Genomic DNA, 21,638 nt, shown 5'->3' with positions numbered 1-21,638 from the left:
ACCCGCCAGCAGATGGCTATAAAATATTTTATAAACTAACTTTAGATGAAAAAGATGAATTTCTAACTTTGGATTTGTCACCAAAGAAAGGAAGACCTAAGCGTTATTCACAAATAGAAATGGATCCGTTATACGCTGGATCTCGTCCTATTTCTTCAGCAAAATACAAAGACATGATGGACTTGCTTAATTATATACCCCCAATATACCACAGTTATTTAAAAAATTTGAAACAAAACACGATTTCCGAGGACTTAATCACTCCTATTGATGACGGAAATTAAATTGAACCGATGTATTTTCATATAAATTACTTATACTTATGTTTCAAAATGTACTAATTATTTTTGTATTTTATGAATATTAAAATAAAAAATACTTAAATCAAACCTTTATATTAAATATGTTCATGGTATAAATTATTATTATATATGTAATTTATTCAACAATTTTAGTAAATCACTGTCCTTTCAAAACATCACTTCAGTAAAATACGTCGGACAAAATTAATATATGTCAGTCATTTTTCTAAACTATTTATTTTGAAAGTGGCTTAAGTCACTTTACCATAATGAAAAGTGGTGATTTTTTAATGTTTATACGAAATTATTTATACTGAGAAAAATATCAGTATCCTGAGATAACAAATATAAGTAAATCTTCTCGAAAGTTAGCATCCATATTTTTAAACGTGTTAAAACGCAAACCCTTAAATATCTCGACTTAAAAACAAAGTGTCTTATGCCACTTTCAAAATAAACTAATATATATATATATATATATATATATATAGTTTCATCAGACTCTGATGAAACAACCGAGTCCGCAGCTAGTTACATATACAGTAATGTCTCCCTAACTGACGCTCAGATTGTGCATAAAAATGGACAATTTGGGAAGAGGAGATACGATTATTCGCGCCTTGCAATTCGTTTTTATAGTTACCAATTGTTAACAATTATGAAAACGAATTGCAAGACTTGAATAATCGTATCTCCTCTTCCCAAACGGTCCATTTTTGTGGACAATCTGAGCGTCAATTAGAGACATTACTGTATCGAAAATAGCGACAGGATTAGGATCATCGCATTTGGTTGTTGCGTGCAGAACACGATCGTGTAACACGCGCAGGATCGTGCATTCAATTTTCAACTCCATCGGTTAAGAATGCGATCTAGAACGTCAACGGAAGCGAAACTCCATCGAAAGAGAATGTCGCAATTTGCTACTGTCTAGTCATTCTCAACGCGAAGATTCATTGAGGCTCAGCCACGAGAACGTAAAAGTTCCGAGCAAACAGTGCGACATTTTAATTAGCGATTTATTTAGGCAGTAAATGAAATCAACCAAAACAGGTTCGAAAGTGTTTGTTCGAGCAACTGATTGCGCGATGCAAACAAGAACCGACTCCGCGAATACTTTGTAATTAACGCGATCGATGATGCGCCATCGCGGCTTAAAAAATTCAACGATAAAACCAAAAAAAACGGATAAGCCTGATCAACAAAGACGTGTATTTTTATATTTAACCCCGTGAAGTCGAGTGAAAGAGGGATAAACGCGTGCGAAATGACTTTTCGAAATACATGTTCTCGAAATTACCAACGTAAACCGGAGCAGAATCGAAACAAATCTACTGATAACGTGTTAATGATGAACGCGTCGCAAGCGTTCGCGGTATTAATTAGCCGCGACTCCGCATTGACACAGGTGTAGAAAATTACGCGCATATTTGAATAACTGAAACCTCCCGACATAGCAGCCGAATCAGTTTTTTTTTCTCGAGATTTCGTTTCACATATAAATGTGAATGCAGTTTTATCAGCACCTGTGTCTTTTCCCGGCGAGCTACGAGTACGGGGCCAAAGATGACGAGAATCGCGCTCGTCCTTTGTCTCTTCGTTGCCGCAACCAGTGTAAGTGGGACAATGGTTCTATCGTTCCGATTAGTGCCCGCGGTCATCCATCCACCGGAAGATCCAGGGATTCGATCGAACCTTTCAAAATCGGTGGAATACCGGATAATATCGATCATCGGAGGGACAGTGACGGTTATTCGATTACAACCCGCGCCGGACGAATTTCGAGTGAACAACCAATTGTCGATACTTTGATTTCGTTTTGCGATAAACCGCTTCGTCAAAATTGAGAATCGACGAGAATTTTCGCCCACGATTGCACTCGGTGATCGAATAGATTTCATACGTTGAGCACTTTGCAGACAGACCCGAAAAGAAACGTGTTCATATCGATTGAAAATCAGGGGAAAGCTTTTTGACCAAAGAGAGACGACAAGTTGTATAACGATCACACAGAGTAGTTCCATTCTTCGAATCATTTCAAATAACGCAACGCGTTGTAAAGTGTACCGTTTGTAACTGTTCGTAGTCTTTCTTATTCGACAATTCAATTCTCTGTTTTATACCGCGTAGGGCAATGTTATTCCCCTGCCGGACGGAGACTACGATGGAGGAGGAGGAGGAGGAGGAGCAGGAGGAGGAGGAGGAGGAGAAGCTGTTCAAGATAGATTTGGAGTCGCCGGACAAATCAAGTTGGTCGTCGACAGTTTAAAGGATATGGTACACGAATCCAATAATCTTGCCGTTTTCCATTACGAAGACGCGCGGAAGATCGCTAGTCGCATGAACGAAGATGCCGTTGCAAAAATCAATGGCATATTGGAAGTGGTAAAGTAAACTAAATCATTTGTCGATCAGATTCACGCGGTATTTGAAATTATTAAGATCGTGAACAAAATAATACTTATCGTCCACGCATTGTATAGGCTTTCGCGCAATAATGCGCCTTATCGCTGAAAGGATCTAGCCGATTAAGATGGTCAAAATTGTCCATACAGGTTTTTTTTAATGAGTACTATACCGTCCGAAAGCTGATCAAGAAAAACTCTTCTATGCAAAATTTTAATCCTATAACTTGTCCGTGAGGATAGTTACAGAGTAAATAAGATTTAGGCGCTTTTCCGCCCATTTCACCCTTTCGGTGACTTTTTAAAAGTTTTTATTATTAGACATTAAAAATCGCATTTTCCAGGATAAAAAATTGCTTGCTTCAATATAATAACGTTTAAAATTACGTAATCTATACTTATGGTAAACCCAACGAGATCTTCCTCACAGCAAAAACGTCGACGAACATTTTTATTTTTTATTTTTTTACAATATCGCAGTTCTACGATAAATTTGAGAAAAATTGAGCGCACTGCTTGCGACAGTACCTTATCAGGGAATTAATTTTGTCTTAGAGATATCTTCAATTTTCCGATCTTCTTTTTGGTTTTCCATTCTCCATAAGTATCGCTTGCAACCGAAATATCTAAAAAAATTCTATAATATGCGGTTTGATGTCCGAAATAAGGCACATTATTTTCAAAATTTTAGTAAGTTACCGAAGGGAGAAACGGGCAAAAAAGCGCCCAAATATAATTTACCCTCTAACTACCCTCGCGGACAAGTTGCAGGATTGAAATTTTGCACAGATGAGTTTTTCCTGCTCAGTTATCGAACCGTATAAAACTCATTAAAAAACCTCTAAGGGCAATTTTGACCTACTGAATCGACTAGACCCTTACAGAAAGATACTTTATTCTTCTTTTTAGGTAAACATGAAGATTTATAACTGGAAGAGAAGAGCACGCGGTAAAGATATCCTTAAATGTCTTATTGACATAGAAAAAATAAGACGCGCTGCACTGGAAATCATTGACAAAGTCATAAACTGCGTGTCGGAAGAAATAAACAAGACAGCAGAAGTAGTTGACAGAATTATGAACCGAACGGACGAATTCCTTCTCAAACTTGACAATATTAACATAAGGGCAGCCCAATGCACCGGAAAAAATATATTTGAATTCCAGATATGCTTGAAAACAGTGAGTATGCCATTTGAATAAAAATAAAATAATAATACGACAGATTTACTAAACAATTGCGACAAATATACAAAACGTCAAAAGATACCGGACAAGCGATACATTTAAACTAATCCTTAATGAACGTGAAATATACAATGTACAAACTACAAAACAACATTCAGGTACTCCTTGATGCGCAACGACTGCAAAGAGAAGAAGTATATGTTGTGGTGAAGGATATCCGAGACCTCATAGAATTACTAATCCAAGAAAAAGCTACAATAACAAAATGTTCCGTAATCGAACTACTACCAAAATTCATAAGACTAGTAGCCGAAATTTTAAGAGCAATAGAAATTTGTATCGGAGATTGCCATCACGGTAGGTTTAACACATCAAAACAAAAATAACTCCCTTGCGAAAAAAGAAAGAAAAATAACGAACTAAAATTTTACACAGGAACTAAACCGCCCACATCGATGACACATCATCCATCAACGAAATCCTCTACTATGAGACAGACTAAGCCATCAGAACCTACTGAAGGATCCCCAACGCCGTCAGAACCTTCTGAAGGCTCCCCTACACCATCTGGACCTACTGCAGAGTCGCCGACGCCATCGCCGTCAGTACCCACTGGCAGTTCAGGTGGTTCACCATCAGGCCCACCATCAGGTCCAACAACCCACAAGCCATCAGAGCCTACTGAAGTAACCCCAACACCGTCAGAACCTTCTGAAGGCACCCCTACGCCATCTGGACCTACTGAAGAGTCGCCGACGCCATCGCCGTCAGTACCCACTGGCAGTTCAGGTGGTTCACCATCAGGCCCACCATCAGGTCCAACAACCCACAAGCCATCAGAGCCTACTGAAGTAACCCCAACACCGTCAGAACCTTCTGAAGGCACCCCTACGCCATCTGGACCTACTGAAGAGTCGCCGACGCCATCGCCGTCAGTACCCACTGGCAGTTCAGGTGGTTCACCATCAGGCCCACCATCAGGTCCAACAACCCACAAGCCATCAGAGCCTACTGAAGTAACCCCAACACCGTCAGAACCTTCTGAAGGCACCCCTACGCCATCTGGACCTACTGAAGAGTCGCCTACGCCATCGCCGTCAGTACCCACTGGCAGTTCAGGTGGTTCACCATCAGGCCCACCATCAGGTCCAACAACCCACAAGCCATCAGAGCCTACTGAAGTAACCCCAACACCGTCAGAACCTTCTGAAGGCACCCCTACGCCATCTGGACCTACTGAAGAGTCGCCGACGCCATCGCCGTCAGTACCCACTGGCAGTTCAGGTGGTTCACCATCAGGCCCACCATCAGGTCCAACAACCCACAAGCCATCAGAGCCTACTGAAGGAACCCCAACACCGTCAGAACCTTCTGAAGGCACCCCTACGCCATCTGGACCTACTGAAGAGTCGCCAACGCCATCGCCGTCAGTACCCACTGGCAGTTCAGGTGGTTCACCATCAGGCCCACCATCAGGTCCAACAACCCACAAGCCATCAGAGCCTACTGAAGGAACCCCAACACCGTCAGAACCTTCTGAAGGCACCCCTACGCCATCTGGACCTACTGAAGAGTCGCCGACGCCATCGCCGTCAGTACCCACTGGCAGTTCAGGTGGTTCACCATCAGGCCCACCATCAGGTCCAACAACCCACAAGCCATCAGAGCCTACTGAAGTAACCCCAACACCGTCAGAACCTTCTGAAGGCACCCCTACGCCATCTGGACCTACTGAAGAGTCGCCGACGCCATCGCCGTCAGTACCCACTGGCAGTTCAGGTGGTTCACCATCAGGCCCACCATCAGGTCCAACAACCCACAAGCCATCAGAGCCTACTGAAGTAACCCCAACACCGTCAGAACCTTCTGAAGGCACCCCTACGCCATCTGGACCTACTGAAGAGTCGCCGACGCCATCGCCGTCAGTACCCACTGGCAGTTCAGGTGGATCACCATCAGGCCCACCATCAGGTCCAACAACCCACAAGCCATCAGAGCCTACTGAAGGAACCCCAACACCGTCAGAACCTTCTGAAGGCACCCCTACGCCATCTGGACCTACTGAAGAGTCGCCGACGCCATCGCCGTCAGTACCCACTGGCAGTTCAGGTGGTTCACCATCAGGCCCACCATCAGGTCCAACAACCCACAAGCCATCAGAGCCTACTGAAGTAACCCCAACACCGTCAGAACCTTCTGAAGGCACCCCTACGCCATCTGGACCTACTGAAGAGTCGCCGACGCCATCGCCGTCAGTACCCACTGGCAGTTCAGGTGGATCACCATCAGGCCCAGCATCAGGTCCAACAACCCACAAGCCATCAGAGCCTACTGAAGGAACACCAACACCGTCAGAACCTTCTGAAGGCACCCCTACGCCATCTGGACCTACTGAAGAGTCGCCGACGCCATCGCCGTCAGTACCCACTGGCAGTTCAGGTGGTTCACCATCAGGCCCACCATCAGGTCCAACAACCCACAAGCCATCAGAGCCTACTGAAGAAACCCCAACACCGGCAGAACCTTCCGAAGGCACCCCTACGCCATCTGGACCTACTGAAGAGTCGCCGACGCCATCGCCGTCAGTACCCACTGGCAGTTCAGGTGGTTCACCATCAGGCCCACCATCAGGTCCAACAACCCACAAGCCATCAGAGCCTACTGAAGGAACCCCAACACCGTCAGAACCTTCTGAAGGCACCCCTACGCCATCTGGACCTACTGAAGAGTCGCCGACGCCATCGCCGTCAGTACCCACTGGCAGTTCAGGTGGTTCACCATCAGGCCCACCATCAGGTCCAACAACCCACAAGCCATCAGAGCCTACTGAAGGAACCCCAACACCGTCAGAACCTTCTGAAGGCACCCCTACGCCATCTGGACCTACTGAAGAGTCGCCGACGCCATCGCCGTCAGTACCCACTGGCAGTTCAGGTGGTTCACCATCAGGCCCACCATCAGGTCCAACAACCCACAAGCCATCAGAGCCTACTGAAGTAACCCCAACACCGTCAGAACCTTCTGAAGGCACCCCTACGCCATCTGGACCTACTGAAGAGTCGCCGACGCCATCGCCGTCAGTACCCACTGGCAGTTCAGGTGGTTCACCATCAGGCCCACCATCAGGTCCAACAACCCACAAGCCATCAGAGCCTACTGAAGTAACCCCAACACCGTCAGAACCTTCTGAAGGCACCCCTACGCCATCTGGACCTACTGAAGAGTCGCCAACGCCATCGCCGTCAGTACCCACTGGCAGTTCAGGTGGTTCACCATCAGGCCCACCATCAGGTCCAACAACCCACAAGCCATCAGAGCCTACTGAAGTAACCCCAACACCGTCAGAACCTTCTGAAGGCACCCCTACGCCATCTGGACCTACTGAAGAGTCGCCGACGCCATCGCCGTCAGTACCCACTGGCAGTTCAGGTGGATCACCATCAGGCCCACCATCAGGTCCAACAACCCACAAGCCATCAGAGCCTACTGAAGGAACCCCAACACCGTCAGAACCTTCTGAAGGCACCCCTACGCCATCTGGACCTACTGAAGAGTCGCCGACGCCATCGCCGTCAGTACCCACTGGCAGTTCAGGTGGTTCACCATCAGGCCCACCATCAGGTCCAACAACCCACAAGCCATCAGAGCCTACTGAAGTAACCCCAACACCGTCAGAACCTTCTGAAGGCACCCCTACGCCATCTGGACCTACTGAAGAGTCGCCGACGCCATCGCCGTCAGTACCCACTGGCAGTTCAGGTGGATCACCATCAGGCCCACCATCAGGTCCAACAACCCACAAGCCATCAGAGCCTACTGAAGGAACACCAACACCGTCAGAACCTTCTGAAGGCACCCCTACGCCATCTGGACCTACTGAAGAGTCGCCGACGCCATCGCCGTCAGTACCCACTGGCAGTTCAGGTGGTTCACCATCAGGCCCACCATCAGGTCCAACAACCCACAAGCCATCAGAGCCTACTGAAGGAACCCCAACACCGGCAGAACCTTCCGAAGGCACCCCTACGCCATCTGGACCTACTGAAGAGTCGCCGACGCCATCGCCGTCAGTACCCACTGGCAGTTCAGGTGGTTCACCATCAGGCCCACCATCAGGTCCAACAACCCACAAGCCATCAGAGCCTACTGAAGGAACCCCAACACCGTCAGAACCTTCTGAAGGCACCCCTACGCCATCTGGACCTACTGAAGAGTCGCCGACGCCATCGCCGTCAGTACCCACTGGCAGTTCAGGTGGTTCACCATCAGGCCCACCATCAGGTCCAACAACCCACAAGCCATCAGAGCCTACTGAAGTAACCCCAACACCGTCAGAACCTTCTGAAGGCACCCCTACGCCATCTGGACCTACTGAAGAGTCGCCGACGCCATCGCCGTCAGTACCCACTGGCAGTTCAGGTGGTTCACCATCAGGCCCACCATCAGGTCCAACAACCCACAAGCCATCAGAGCCTACTGAAGGAACCCCAACACCGTCAGAACCTTCTGAAGGCACCCCTACGCCATCTGGACCTACTGAAGAGTCGCCGACGCCATCGCCGTCAGTACCCACTGGCAGTTCAGGTGGTTCACCATCAGGCCCACCATCAGGTCCAACAACCCACAAGCCATCAGAGCCTACTGAAGGAACCCCAACACCGTCAGAACCTTCTGAAGGCACCCCTACGCCATCTGGACCTACTGAAGAGTCGCCGACGCCATCGCCGTCAGTACCCACTGGCAGTTCAGGTGGTTCACCATCAGGCCCACCATCAGGTCCAACAACCCACAAGCCATCAGAGCCTACTGAAGTAACCCCAACACCGTCAGAACCTTCTGAAGGCACCCCTACGCCATCTGGACCTACTGAAGAGTCGCCGACGCCATCGCCGTCAGTACCCACTGGCAGTTCAGGTGGTTCACCATCAGGCCCACCATCAGGTCCAACAACCCACAAGCCATCAGAGCCTACTGAAGGAACCCCAACACCGTCAGAACCTTCTGAAGGCACCCCTACGCCATCTGGACCTACTGAAGAGTCGCCGACGCCATCGCCGTCAGTACCCACTGGCAGTTCAGGTGGTTCACCATCAGGCCCACCATCAGGTCCAACAACCCACAAGCCATCAGAGCCTACTGAAGGAACCCCAACACCGTCAGAACCTTCCGAAGGCAACCCTACGCCATCTGGACCTACTGAAGAGTCGCCGACGCCATCGCCGTCAGTACCCACTGGCAGTTCAGGTGGTTCACCATCAGGCCCACCATCAGGTCCAACAACCCACAAGCCATCAGAGCCTACTGAAGGAACCCCAACACCGTCAGAACCTTCTGAAGGCACCCCTACGCCATCTGGACCTACTGAAGAGTCGCCGACGCCATCGCCGTCAGTACCCACTGGCAGTTCAGGTGGTTCACCATCAGGCCCACCATCAGGTCCAACAACCCACAAGCCATCAGAGCCTACTGAAGGAACCCCAACACCGTCAGAACCTTCTGAAGGCACCCCTACGCCATCTGGACCTACTGAAGAGTCGCCGACGCCATCGCCGTCAGTACCCACTGGCAGTTCAGGTGGTTCACCATCAGGCCCACCATCAGGTCCAACAACCCACAAGCCATCAGAGCCTACTGAAGGAACCCCAACACCGTCAGAACCTTCTGAAGGCACCCCTACGCCATCTGGACCTACTGAAGAGTCGCCGACGCCATCGCCGTCAGTACCCACTGGCAGTTCAGGTGGTTCACCATCAGGCCCACCATCAGGTCCAACAACCCACAAGCCATCAGAGCCTACTGAAGGAACCCCAACACCGGCAGAACCTTCCGAAGGCACCCCTACGCCATCTGGACCTACTGAAGTGTCGCCGACGCCATCGCCGTCAGTACCAACTGGCAGTTCAGGTGGTTCACCATCAGGCCCACCATCAGGTCCAACAACCCACAAGCCATCAGAGCCTACTGAAGGAACCCCAACACCGTCAGAACCTTCTGAAGGCACCCCTACGCCATCTGGACCTACTGAAGAGTCGCCGACGCCATCGCCGTCAGTACCCACTGGCAGTTCAGGTGGTTCACCATCAGGCCCACCATCAGGTCCAACAACCCACAAGCCATCAGAGCCTACTGAAGTAACCCCAACACCGTCAGAACCTTCTGAAGGCACCCCTACGCCATCTGGACCTACTGAAGAGTCGCCGACGCCATCGCCGTCAGTACCCACTGGCAGTTCAGGTGGTTCACCATCAGGCCCACCATCAGGTCCAACAACCCACAAGCCATCAGAGCCTACTGAAGTAACCCCAACACCGTCAGAACCTTCTGAAGGCACCCCTACGCCATCTGGACCTACTGAAGAGTCGCCGACGCCATCGCCGTCAGTACCCACTGGCAGTTCAGGTGGTTCACCATCAGGCCCACCATCAGGTCCAACAACCCACAAGCCATCAGAGCCTACTGAAGTAACCCCAACACCGTCAGAACCTTCTGAAGGCACCCCTACGCCATCTGGACCTACTGAAGAGTCGCCGACGCCATCGCCGTCAGTACCCACTGGCAGTTCAGGTGGTTCACCATCAGGCCCACCATCAGGTCCAACAACCCACAAGCCATCAGAGCCTACTGAAGTAACCCCAACACCGTCAGAACCTTCTGAAGGCACCCCTACGCCATCTGGACCTACTGAAGAGTCGCCGACGCCATCGCCGTCAGTACCCACTGGCAGTTCAGGTGGTTCACCATCAGGCCCACCATCAGGTCCAACAACCCACAAGCCATCAGAGCCTACTGAAGTAACCCCAACACCGTCAGAACCTTCTGAAGGCACCCCTACGCCATCTGGACCTACTGAAGAGTCGCCGACGCCATCGCCGTCAGTACCCACTGGCAGTTCAGGTGGTTCACCATCAGGCCCACCATCAGGTCCAACAACCCACAAGCCATCAGAGCCTACTGAAGTAACCCCAACACCGTCAGAACCTTCTGAAGGCACCCCTACGCCATCTGGACCTACTGAAGAGTCGCCGACGCCATCGCCGTCAGTACCCACTGGCAGTTCAGGTGGTTCACCATCAGGCCCACCATCAGGTCCAACAACCCACAAGCCATCAGAGCCTACTGAAGTAACCCCAACACCGTCAGAACCTTCTGAAGGCACCCCTACGCCATCTGGACCTACTGAAGAGTCGCCGACGCCATCGCCGTCAGTACCCACTGGCAGTTCAGGTGGTTCACCATCAGGCCCACCATCAGGTCCAACAACCCACAAGCCATCAGAGCCTACTGAAGTAACCCCAACACCGTCAGAACCTTCTGAAGGCACCCCTACGCCATCTGGACCTACTGAAGAGTCGCCGACGCCATCGCCGTCAGTACCCACTGGCAGTTCAGGTGGTTCACCATCAGGCCCACCATCAGGTCCAACAACCCACAAGCCATCAGAGCCTACTGAAGTAACCCCAACACCGTCAGAACCTTCTGAAGGCACCCCTACGCCATCTGGACCTACTGAAGAGTCGCCGACGCCATCGCCGTCAGTACCCACTGGCAGTTCAGGTGGTTCACCATCAGGCCCACCATCAGGTCCAACAACCCACAAGCCATCAGAGCCTACTGAAGTAACCCCAACACCGTCAGAACCTTCTGAAGGCACCCCTACGCCATCTGGACCTACTGAAGAGTCGCCGACGCCATCGCCGTCAGTACCCACTGGCAGTTCAGGTGGTTCACCATCAGGCCCACCATCAGGTCCAACAACCCACAAGCCATCAGAGCCTACTGAAGTAACCCCAACACCGTCAGAACCTTCTGAAGGCACCCCTACGCCATCTGGACCTACTGAAGAGTCGCCGACGCCATCGCCGTCAGTACCCACTGGCAGTTCAGGTGGTTCACCATCAGGCCCACCATCAGGTCCAACAACCCACAAGCCATCAGAGCCTACTGAAGTAACCCCAACACCGTCAGAACCTTCTGAAGGCACCCCTACGCCATCTGGACCTACTGAAGAGTCGCCGACGCCATCGCCGTCAGTACCCACTGGCAGTTCAGGTGGTTCACCATCAGGCCCACCATCAGGTCCAACAACCCACAAGCCATCAGAGCCTACTGAAGTAACCCCAACACCGTCAGAACCTTCTGAAGGCACCCCTACGCCATCTGGACCTACTGAAGAGTCGCCGACGCCATCGCCGTCAGTACCCACTGGCAGTTCAGGTGGTTCACCATCAGGCCCACCATCAGGTCCAACAACCCACAAGCCATCAGAGCCTACTGAAGTAACCCCAACACCGTCAGAACCTTCTGAAGGCACCCCTACGCCATCTGGACCTACTGAAGAGTCGCCGACGCCATCGCCGTCAGTACCCACTGGCAGTTCAGGTGGTTCACCATCAGGCCCACCATCAGGTCCAACAACCCACAAGCCATCAGAGCCTACTGAAGTAACCCCAACACCGTCAGAACCTTCTGAAGGCACCCCTACGCCATCTGGACCTACTGAAGAGTCGCCGACGCCATCGCCGTCAGTACCCACTGGCAGTTCAGGTGGTTCACCATCAGGCCCACCATCAGGTCCAACAACCCACAAGCCATCAGAGCCTACTGAAGTAACCCCAACACCGTCAGAACCTTCTGAAGGCACCCCTACGCCATCTGGACCTACTGAAGAGTCGCCGACGCCATCGCCGTCAGTACCCACTGGCAGTTCAGGTGGTTCACCATCAGGCCCACCATCAGGTCCAACAACCCACAAGCCATCAGAGCCTACTGAAGTAACCCCAACACCGTCAGAACCTTCTGAAGGCACCCCTACGCCATCTGGACCTACTGAAGAGTCGCCGACGCCATCGCCGTCAGTACCCACTGGCAGTTCAGGTGGTTCACCATCAGGCCCACCATCAGGTCCAACAACCCACAAGCCATCAGAGCCTACTGAAGTAACCCCAACACCGTCAGAACCTTCTGAAGGCACCCCTACGCCATCTGGACCTACTGAAGAGTCGCCGACGCCATCGCCGTCAGTACCCACTGGCAGTTCAGGTGGTTCACCATCAGGCCCACCATCAGGTCCAACAACCCACAAGCCATCAGAGCCTACTGAAGTAACCCCAACACCGTCAGAACCTTCTGAAGGCACCCCTACGCCATCTGGACCTACTGAAGAGTCGCCGACGCCATCGCCGTCAGTACCCACTGGCAGTTCAGGTGGTTCACCATCAGGCCCACCATCAGGTCCAACAACCCACAAGCCATCAGAGCCTACTGAAGTAACCCCAACACCGTCAGAACCTTCTGAAGGCACCCCTACGCCATCTGGACCTACTGAAGAGTCGCCGACGCCATCGCCGTCAGTACCCACTGGCAGTTCAGGTGGTTCACCATCAGGCCCACCATCAGGTCCAACAACCCACAAGCCATCAGAGCCTACTGAAGTAACCCCAACACCGTCAGAACCTTCTGAAGGCACCCCTACGCCATCTGGACCTACTGAAGAGTCGCCGACGCCATCGCCGTCAGTACCCACTGGCAGTTCAGGTGGTTCACCATCAGGCCCACCATCAGGTCCAACAACCCACAAGCCATCAGAGCCTACTGAAGTAACCCCAACACCGTCAGAACCTTCTGAAGGCACCCCTACGCCATCTGGACCTACTGAAGAGTCGCCGACGCCATCGCCGTCAGTACCCACTGGCAGTTCAGGTGGTTCACCATCAGGCCCACCATCAGGTCCAACAACCCACAAGCCATCAGAGCCTACTGAAGTAACCCCAACACCGTCAGAACCTTCTGAAGGCACCCCTACGCCATCTGGACCTACTGAAGAGTCGCCGACGCCATCGCCGTCAGTACCCACTGGCAGTTCAGGTGGTTCACCATCAGGCCCACCATCAGGTCCAACAACCCACAAGCCATCAGAGCCTACTGAAGTAACCCCAACACCGTCAGAACCTTCTGAAGGCACCCCTACGCCATCTGGACCTACTGAAGAGTCGCCGACGCCATCGCCGTCAGTACCCACTGGCAGTTCAGGTGGTTCACCATCAGGCCCACCATCAGGTCCAACAACCCACAAGCCATCAGAGCCTACTGAAGTAACCCCAACACCGTCAGAACCTTCTGAAGGCACCCCTACGCCATCTGGACCTACTGAAGAGTCGCCGACGCCATCGCCGTCAGTACCCACTGGCAGTTCAGGTGGTTCACCATCAGGCCCACCATCAGGTCCAACAACCCACAAGCCATCAGAGCCTACTGAAGTAACCCCAACACCGTCAGAACCTTCTGAAGGCACCCCTACGCCATCTGGACCTACTGAAGAGTCGCCGACGCCATCGCCGTCAGTACCCACTGGCAGTTCAGGTGGTTCACCATCAGGCCCACCATCAGGTCCAACAACCCACAAGCCATCAGAGCCTACTGAAGTAACCCCAACACCGTCAGAACCTTCTGAAGGCACCCCTACGCCATCTGGACCTACTGAAGAGTCGCCGACGCCATCGCCGTCAGTACCCACTGGCAGTTCAGGTGGTTCACCATCAGGCCCACCATCAGGTCCAACAACCCACAAGCCATCAGAGCCTACTGAAGTAACCCCAACACCGTCAGAACCTTCTGAAGGCACCCCTACGCCATCTGGACCTACTGAAGAGTCGCCGACGCCATCGCCGTCAGTACCCACTGGCAGTTCAGGTGGTTCACCATCAGGCCCACCATCAGGTCCAACAACCCACAAGCCATCAGAGCCTACTGAAGTAACCCCAACACCGTCAGAACCTTCTGAAGGCACCCCTACGCCATCTGGACCTACTGAAGAGTCGCCGACGCCATCGCCGTCAGTACCCACTGGCAGTTCAGGTGGTTCACCATCAGGCCCACCATCAGGTCCAACAACCCACAAGCCATCAGAGCCTACTGAAGTAACCCCAACACCGTCAGAACCTTCTGAAGGCACCCCTACGCCATCTGGACCTACTGAAGAGTCGCCGACGCCATCGCCGTCAGTACCCACTGGCAGTTCAGGTGGTTCACCATCAGGCCCACCATCAGGTCCAACAACCCACAAGCCATCAGAGCCTACTGAAGTAACCCCAACACCGTCAGAACCTTCTGAAGGCACCCCTACGCCATCTGGACCTACTGAAGAGTCGCCGACGCCATCGCCGTCAGTACCCACTGGCAGTTCAGGTGGTTCACCATCAGGCCCACCATCAGGTCCAACAACCCACAAGCCATCAGAGCCTACTGAAGTAACCCCAACACCGTCAGAACCTTCTGAAGGCACCCCTACGCCATCTGGACCTACTGAAGAGTCGCCGACGCCATCGCCGTCAGTACCCACTGGCAGTTCAGGTGGTTCACCATCAGGCCCACCATCAGGTCCAACAACCCACAAGCCATCAGAGCCTACTGAAGTAACCCCAACACCGTCAGAACCTTCTGAAGGCACCCCTACGCCATCTGGACCTACTGAAGAGTCGCCGACGCCATCGCCGTCAGTACCCACTGGCAGTTCAGGTGGTTCACCATCAGGCCCACCATCAGGTCCAACAACCCACAAGCCATCAGAGCCTACTGAAGTAACCCCAACACCGTCAGAACCTTCTGAAGGCACCCCTACGCCATCTGGACCTACTGAAGAGTCGCCGACGCCATCGCCGTCAGTACCCACTGGCAGTTCAGGTGGTTCACCATCAGGCCCACCATCAGGTCCAACAACCCACAAGCCATCAGAGCCTACTGAAGTAACCCCAACACCGTCAGAACCTTCTGAAGGCACCCCTACGCCATCTGGACCTACTGAAGAGTCGCCGACGCCATCGCCGTCAGTACCCACTGGCAGTTCAGGTGGTTCACCATCAGGCCCACCATCAGGTCCAACAACCCACAAGCCATCAGAGCCTACTGAAGTAACCCCAACACCGTCAGAACCTTCTGAAGGCACCCCTACGCCATCTGGACCTACTGAAGAGTCGCCGACGCCATCGCCGTCAGTACCCACTGGCAGTTCAGGTGGTTCACCATCAGGCCCACCATCAGGTCCAACAACCCACAAGCCATCAGAGCCTACTGAAGTAACCCCAACACCGTCAGAACCTTCTGAAGGCACCCCTACGCCATCTGGACCTACTGAAGAGTCGCCGACGCCATCGCCGTCAGTACCCACTGGCAGTTCAGGTGGTTCACCATCAGGCCCACCATCAGGTCCAACAACCCACAAGCCATCAGAGCCTACTGAAGTAACCCCAACACCGTCAGAACCTTCTGAAGGCACCCCTACGCCATCTGGACCTACTGAAGAGTCGCCGACGCCATCGCCGTCAGTACCCACTGGCAGTTCAGGTGGTTCACCATCAGGCCCACCATCAGGTCCAACAACCCACAAGCCATCAGAGCCTACTGAAGTAACCCCAACACCGTCAGAACCTTCTGAAGGCACCCCTACGCCATCTGGACCTACTGAAGAGTCGCCGACGCCATCGCCGTCAGTACCCACTGGCAGTTCAGGTGGTTCACCATCAGGCCCACCATCAGGTCCAACAACCCACAAGCCATCAGAGCCTACTGAAGTAACCCCAACACCGTCAGAACCTTCTGAAGGCACCCCTACGCCATCTGGACCTACTGAAGAGTCGCCGACGCCATCGCCGTCAGTACCCACTGGCAGTTCAGGTGGTTCACCATCAGGCCCACCATCAGGTCCAACAACCCACAAGCCATCAGAGCCTACTGAAGTAACCCCAACACCGTCAGAACCTTCTGAAGGCACCCCTACGCCATCTGGACCTACTGAAGAGTCGCCGACGCCATCGCCGTCAGTACCCACTGGCAGTTCAGGTGGTTCACCATCAGGCCCACCATCAGGTCCAACAACCCACAAGCCATCAGAGCCTACTGAAGTAACCCCAACACCGTCAGAACCTTCTGAAGGCACCCCTACGCCATCTGGACCTACTGAAGAGTCGCCGACGCCATCGCCGTCAGTACCCACTGGCAGTTCAGGTGGTTCACCATCAGGCCCACCATCAGGTCCAACAACCCACAAGCCATCAGAGCCTACTGAAGTAACCCCAACACCGTCAGAACCTTCTGAAGGCACCCCTACGCCATCTGGACCTACTGAAGAGTCGCCGACGCCATCGCCGTCAGTACCCACTGGCAGTTCAGGTGGTTCACCATCAGGCCCACCATCAGGTCCAACAACCCACAAGCCATCAGAGCCTACTGAAGTAACCCCAACACCGTCAGAACCTTCTGAAGGCACCCCTACGCCATCTGGACCTACTGAAGAGTCGCCGACGCCATCGCCGTCAGTACCCACTGGCAGTTCAGGTGGTTCACCATCAGGCCCACCATCAGGTCCAACAACCCACAAGCCATCAGAGCCTACTGAAGTAACCCCAACACCGTCAGAACCTTCTGAAGGCACCCCTACGCCATCTGGACCTACTGAAGAGTCGCCGACGCCATCGCCGTCAGTACCCACTGGCAGTTCAGGTGGTTCACCATCAGGCCCACCATCAGGTCCAACAACCCACAAGCCATCAGAGCCTACTGAAGGAACCCCAACACCGTCAGAACCTTCTGAAGGCACCCCTACGCCATCTGGACCTACTGAAGAGTCGCCGACGCCATCGCCGTCAGTACCCACTGGCAGTTCAGGTGGTTCACCATCAGGCCCACCATCAGGTCCAACAACCCACAAGCCATCAGAGCCTACTGAAGTAACCCCAACACCGTCAGAACCTTCTGAAGGCACCCCTACGCCATCTGGACCTACTGAAGAGTCGCCGACGCCATCGCCGTCAGTACCCACTGGCAGTTCAGGTGGTTCACCATCAGGCCCACCATCAGGTCCAACAACCCACAAGCCATCAGAGCCTACTGAAGTAACCCCAACACCGTCAGAACCTTCTGAAGGCACCCCTACGCCATCTGGACCTACTGAAGAGTCGCCGACGCCATCGCCGTCAGTACCCACTGGCAGTTCAGGTGGTTCACCATCAGGCCCACCATCAGGTCCAACAACCCACAAGCCATCAGAGCCTACTGAAGTAACCCCAACACCGTCAGAACCTTCTGAAGGCACCCCTACGCCATCTGGACCTACTGAAGAGTCGCCGACGCCATCGCCGTCAGTACCCACTGGCAGTTCAGGTGGTTCACCATCAGGCCCACCATCAGGTCCAACAACCCACAAGCCATCAGAGCCTACTGAAGTAACCCCAACACCGTCAGAACCTTCTGAAGGCACCCCTACGCCATCTGGACCTACTGAAGAGTCGCCGACGCCATCGCCGTCAGTACCCACTGGCAGTTCAGGTGGTTCACCATCAGGCCCACCATCAGGTCCAACAACCCACAAGCCATCAGAGCCTACTGAAGTAACCCCAACACCGTCAGAACCTTCTGAAGGCACCCCTACGCCATCTGGACCTACTGAAGAGTCGCCGACGCCATCGCCGTCAGTACCCACTGGCAGTTCAGGTGGTTCACCATCAGGCCCACCATCAGGTCCAACAACCCACAAGCCATCAGAGCCTACTGAAGTAACCCCAACACCGTCAGAACCTTCTGAAGGCACCCCTACGCCATCTGGACCTACTGAAGAGTCGCCGACGCCATCGCCGTCAGTACCCACTGGCAGTTCAGGTGGTTCACCATCAGGCCCACCATCAGGTCCAACAACCCACAAGCCATCAGAGCCTACTGAAGTAACCCCAACACCGTCAGAACCTTCTGAAGGCACCCCTACGCCATCTGGACCTACTGAAGAGTCGCCGACGCCATCGCCGTCAGTACCCACTGGCAGTTCAGGTGGTTCACCATCAGGCCCACCATCAGGTCCAACAACCCACAAGCCATCAGAGCCTACTGAAGTAACCCCAACACCGTCAGAACCTTCTGAAGGCACCCCTACGCCATCTGGACCTACTGAAGAGTCGCCGACGCCATCGCCGTCAGTACCCACTGGCAGTTCAGGTGGTTCACCATCAGGCCCACCATCAGGTCCAACAACCCACAAGCCATCAGAGCCTACTGAAGTAACCCCAACACCGTCAGAACCTTCTGAAGGCACCCCTACGCCATCTGGACCTACTGAAGAGTCGCCGACGCCATCGCCGTCAGTACCCACTGGCAGTTCAGGTGGTTCACCATCAGGCCCACCATCAGGTCCAACAACCCACAAGCCATCAGAGCCTACTGAAGTAACCCCAACACCGTCAGAACCTTCTGAAGGCACCCCTACGCCATCTGGACCTACTGAAGAGTCGCCGACGCCATCGCCGTCAGTACCCACTGGCAGTTCAGGTGGTTCACCATCAGGCCCACCATCAGGTCCAACAACCCACAAGCCATCAGAGCCTACTGAAGTAACCCCAACACCGTCAGAACCTTCTGAAGGCACCCCTACGCCATCTGGACCTACTGAAGAGTCGCCGACGCCATCGCCGTCAGTACCCACTGGCAGTTCAGGTGGTTCACCATCAGGCCCACCATCAGGTCCAACAACCCACAAGCCATCAGAGCCTACTGAAGTAACCCCAACACCGTCAGAACCTTCTGAAGGCACCCCTACGCCATCTGGACCTACTGAAGAGTCGCCGACGCCATCGCCGTCAGTACCCACTGGCAGTTCAGGTGGTTCACCATCAGGCCCACCATCAGGTCCAACAACCCACAAGCCATCAGAGCCTACTGAAGTAACCCCAACACCGTCAGAACCTTCTGAAGGCACCCCTACGCCATCTGGACCTACTGAAGAGTCGCCGACGCCATCGCCGTCAGTACCCACTGGCAGTTCAGGTGGTTCACCATCAGGCCCACCATCAGGTCCAACAACCCACAAGCCATCAGAGCCTACTGAAGTAACCCCAACACCGTCAGAACCTTCTGAAGGCACCCCTACGCCATCTGGACCTACTGAAGAGTCGCCGACGCCATCGCCGTCAGTACCCACTGGCAGTTCAGGTGGTTCACCATCAGGCCCACCATCAGGTCCAACAACCCACAAGCCATCAGAGCCTACTGAAGTAACCCCAACACCGTCAGAACCTTCTGAAGGCACCCCTACGCCATCTGGACCTACTGAAGAGTCGCCGACGCCATCGCCGTCAGTACCAACTGGCAGTTCAGGTGGTTCACCATCAGGCCCACCATCAGGTCCAACAACCCACAAGCCATCAGAGCCTACTGAAGGAACCCCAACACCGTCAGAACCTTCTGAAGGCACCCCTACGCCATCTGGACCTACTGAAGAGTCGCCGACGCCATCGCCGTCAGTACCCACTGGCAGTTCAGGTGGTTCACCATCAGGCCCACCATCAGGTCCAACAACCCACAAGCCATCAGAGCCTACTGAAGGAACCCCAACACCGTCAGAACCTTCTGAAGGCTCCCCTACGCCATCTGGACCTACTGAAGGGTCGCCGACGCCATCAGAATCTACTCCTTCTAATGAAACAACCACATCTTCGGTGGCGCCTACAAACAGTGCAAGTTCCTCATCTTCATCTACCGTAACTCCTAGTGGAACTACCGAAAGTTCTAGCTCTAGCAGCAATACTGGAAACCCGCCAACACCATCCGGACCACCTGACGACTGTGATGATGGTGATGACGATGACGACGGTGATTCCAATGAGGATGATTGCGATGAATCGTCGGAGGAAGATGGTTGCTATTAATATTATCGCAGTGAATGTGAATCTAATACAGTGTGCTTTATAATGCAATTCTAAATTGAACGGGAATTAGATTGTAAGTTGCAGATATTTAATTGTCAATTTTAGGAAATGTTAAAACTAATTTTTGTATACGTTTTTGTTGTCCGCTGTTTAAATGATATTGTTAGTGGAGTCAGCATATTAAAAGCTATATGTGATTTATTTTACGTGATAAAATAATATTATATGTATATAATGCATGTATTCCCAATAGAATAATATACGTAGATGTATTGTATCATATTTTGCGTTCATTTATTAATATTATTCTTGGGAAATATTATAAGCCTGATCGGGTACTCATGTGTACTTGATTCCACACGTGGAACAATTAACTTTTCCGAATAATATTATAGGATAAAGATACAAATAATAGTTATACGGTATTAGACATTAAATGCAATATATGTGACATATATAGCATGGCCTACTTTATTACTCTAGCGGTAGTGAATCTTATGCGTCTTTCATCATTTGCAGCAACTGATTTGTATATAGGTTGTCCCAAAGTTATGATGTTTCCGGGAAATGAGAAGTTGCTGAAGTTATTTGAAATAATTTTTTCTCTGCGAAATTGCAATCGGTGACGTGATTTACGAGTTGTTAATGGAAATCATTGACCAATGAGAGGCAAGTTGAGTTGACGCGAGGCGGTCGAGCCAATGACCGGAACTGGGCTTCGTCCGCTTGTTGGCTCGGCCGCTTTGCGCCAGCCGAGCTCGTCTCTCATTGGTCACTGTTTTTCGTTAAAAAGTCGTAAACAAAGCTGCGGATTGCATTCTCGCTAAGGAAAAAGTTACTTGAAATGACATCAGAAACCCCACATTTCCCGGAAGTATCAAAATTTTGGGTCACCCTGTATATTTGTCGCTGCTCTGTCGTTTCCACATTTCGTAGTTAAGAATTGCTATTTGAGGCATGTAAATTGTCAGATTTAATTGATACACGTTTTAAGTAAAATAATCTGGAAAGTGCCTCGAATCCCTGTAGTACCGTTGGGACGATGGTCTTGTTCATCT

The 21,638-nt window shown here is 52.3% G+C and overlaps 2 protein-coding genes across 3 annotated transcripts in view; one reads left to right on the top strand and one right to left on the bottom strand.

Annotated features, from left to right (window-relative positions):
- Nucleotides 1–21,638, bottom strand: part of numb (NUMB endocytic adaptor protein) — a 64,271-nt gene that overhangs the window by 32,003 nt on the left and 10,630 nt on the right. The gene's annotated exons all lie outside the window — the stretch shown is intronic.
- Nucleotides 1,821–20,580, top strand: LOC117224962 (uncharacterized). Its single transcript, XM_076519432.1, has 11 exons — nt 1,821–1,916; nt 2,433–2,687; nt 3,617–3,889; nt 4,054–4,252; nt 4,331–4,665; nt 4,810–5,571; nt 6,130–6,480; nt 7,615–7,965; nt 8,689–10,057; nt 17,240–17,616; nt 20,155–20,580. The coding sequence occupies exons 1-11, from the start codon at nt 1,869–1,871 to the stop codon at nt 20,578–20,580; spliced, it is 4,746 nt and encodes a 1,581-aa protein (XP_076375547.1). The 5' UTR covers nt 1,821–1,868.

The sequence above is a fragment of the Megalopta genalis genome, chromosome 2, assembly GCF_051020955.1.
Source record: "Megalopta genalis isolate 19385.01 chromosome 2, iyMegGena1_principal, whole genome shotgun sequence".
Classification (NCBI taxonomy): domain Eukaryota; kingdom Metazoa; phylum Arthropoda; class Insecta; order Hymenoptera; family Halictidae; genus Megalopta; species Megalopta genalis.
Note: the sequence above shows the minus strand (reverse complement) of the source record. Positions and strands in the feature narration are given on the sequence as shown.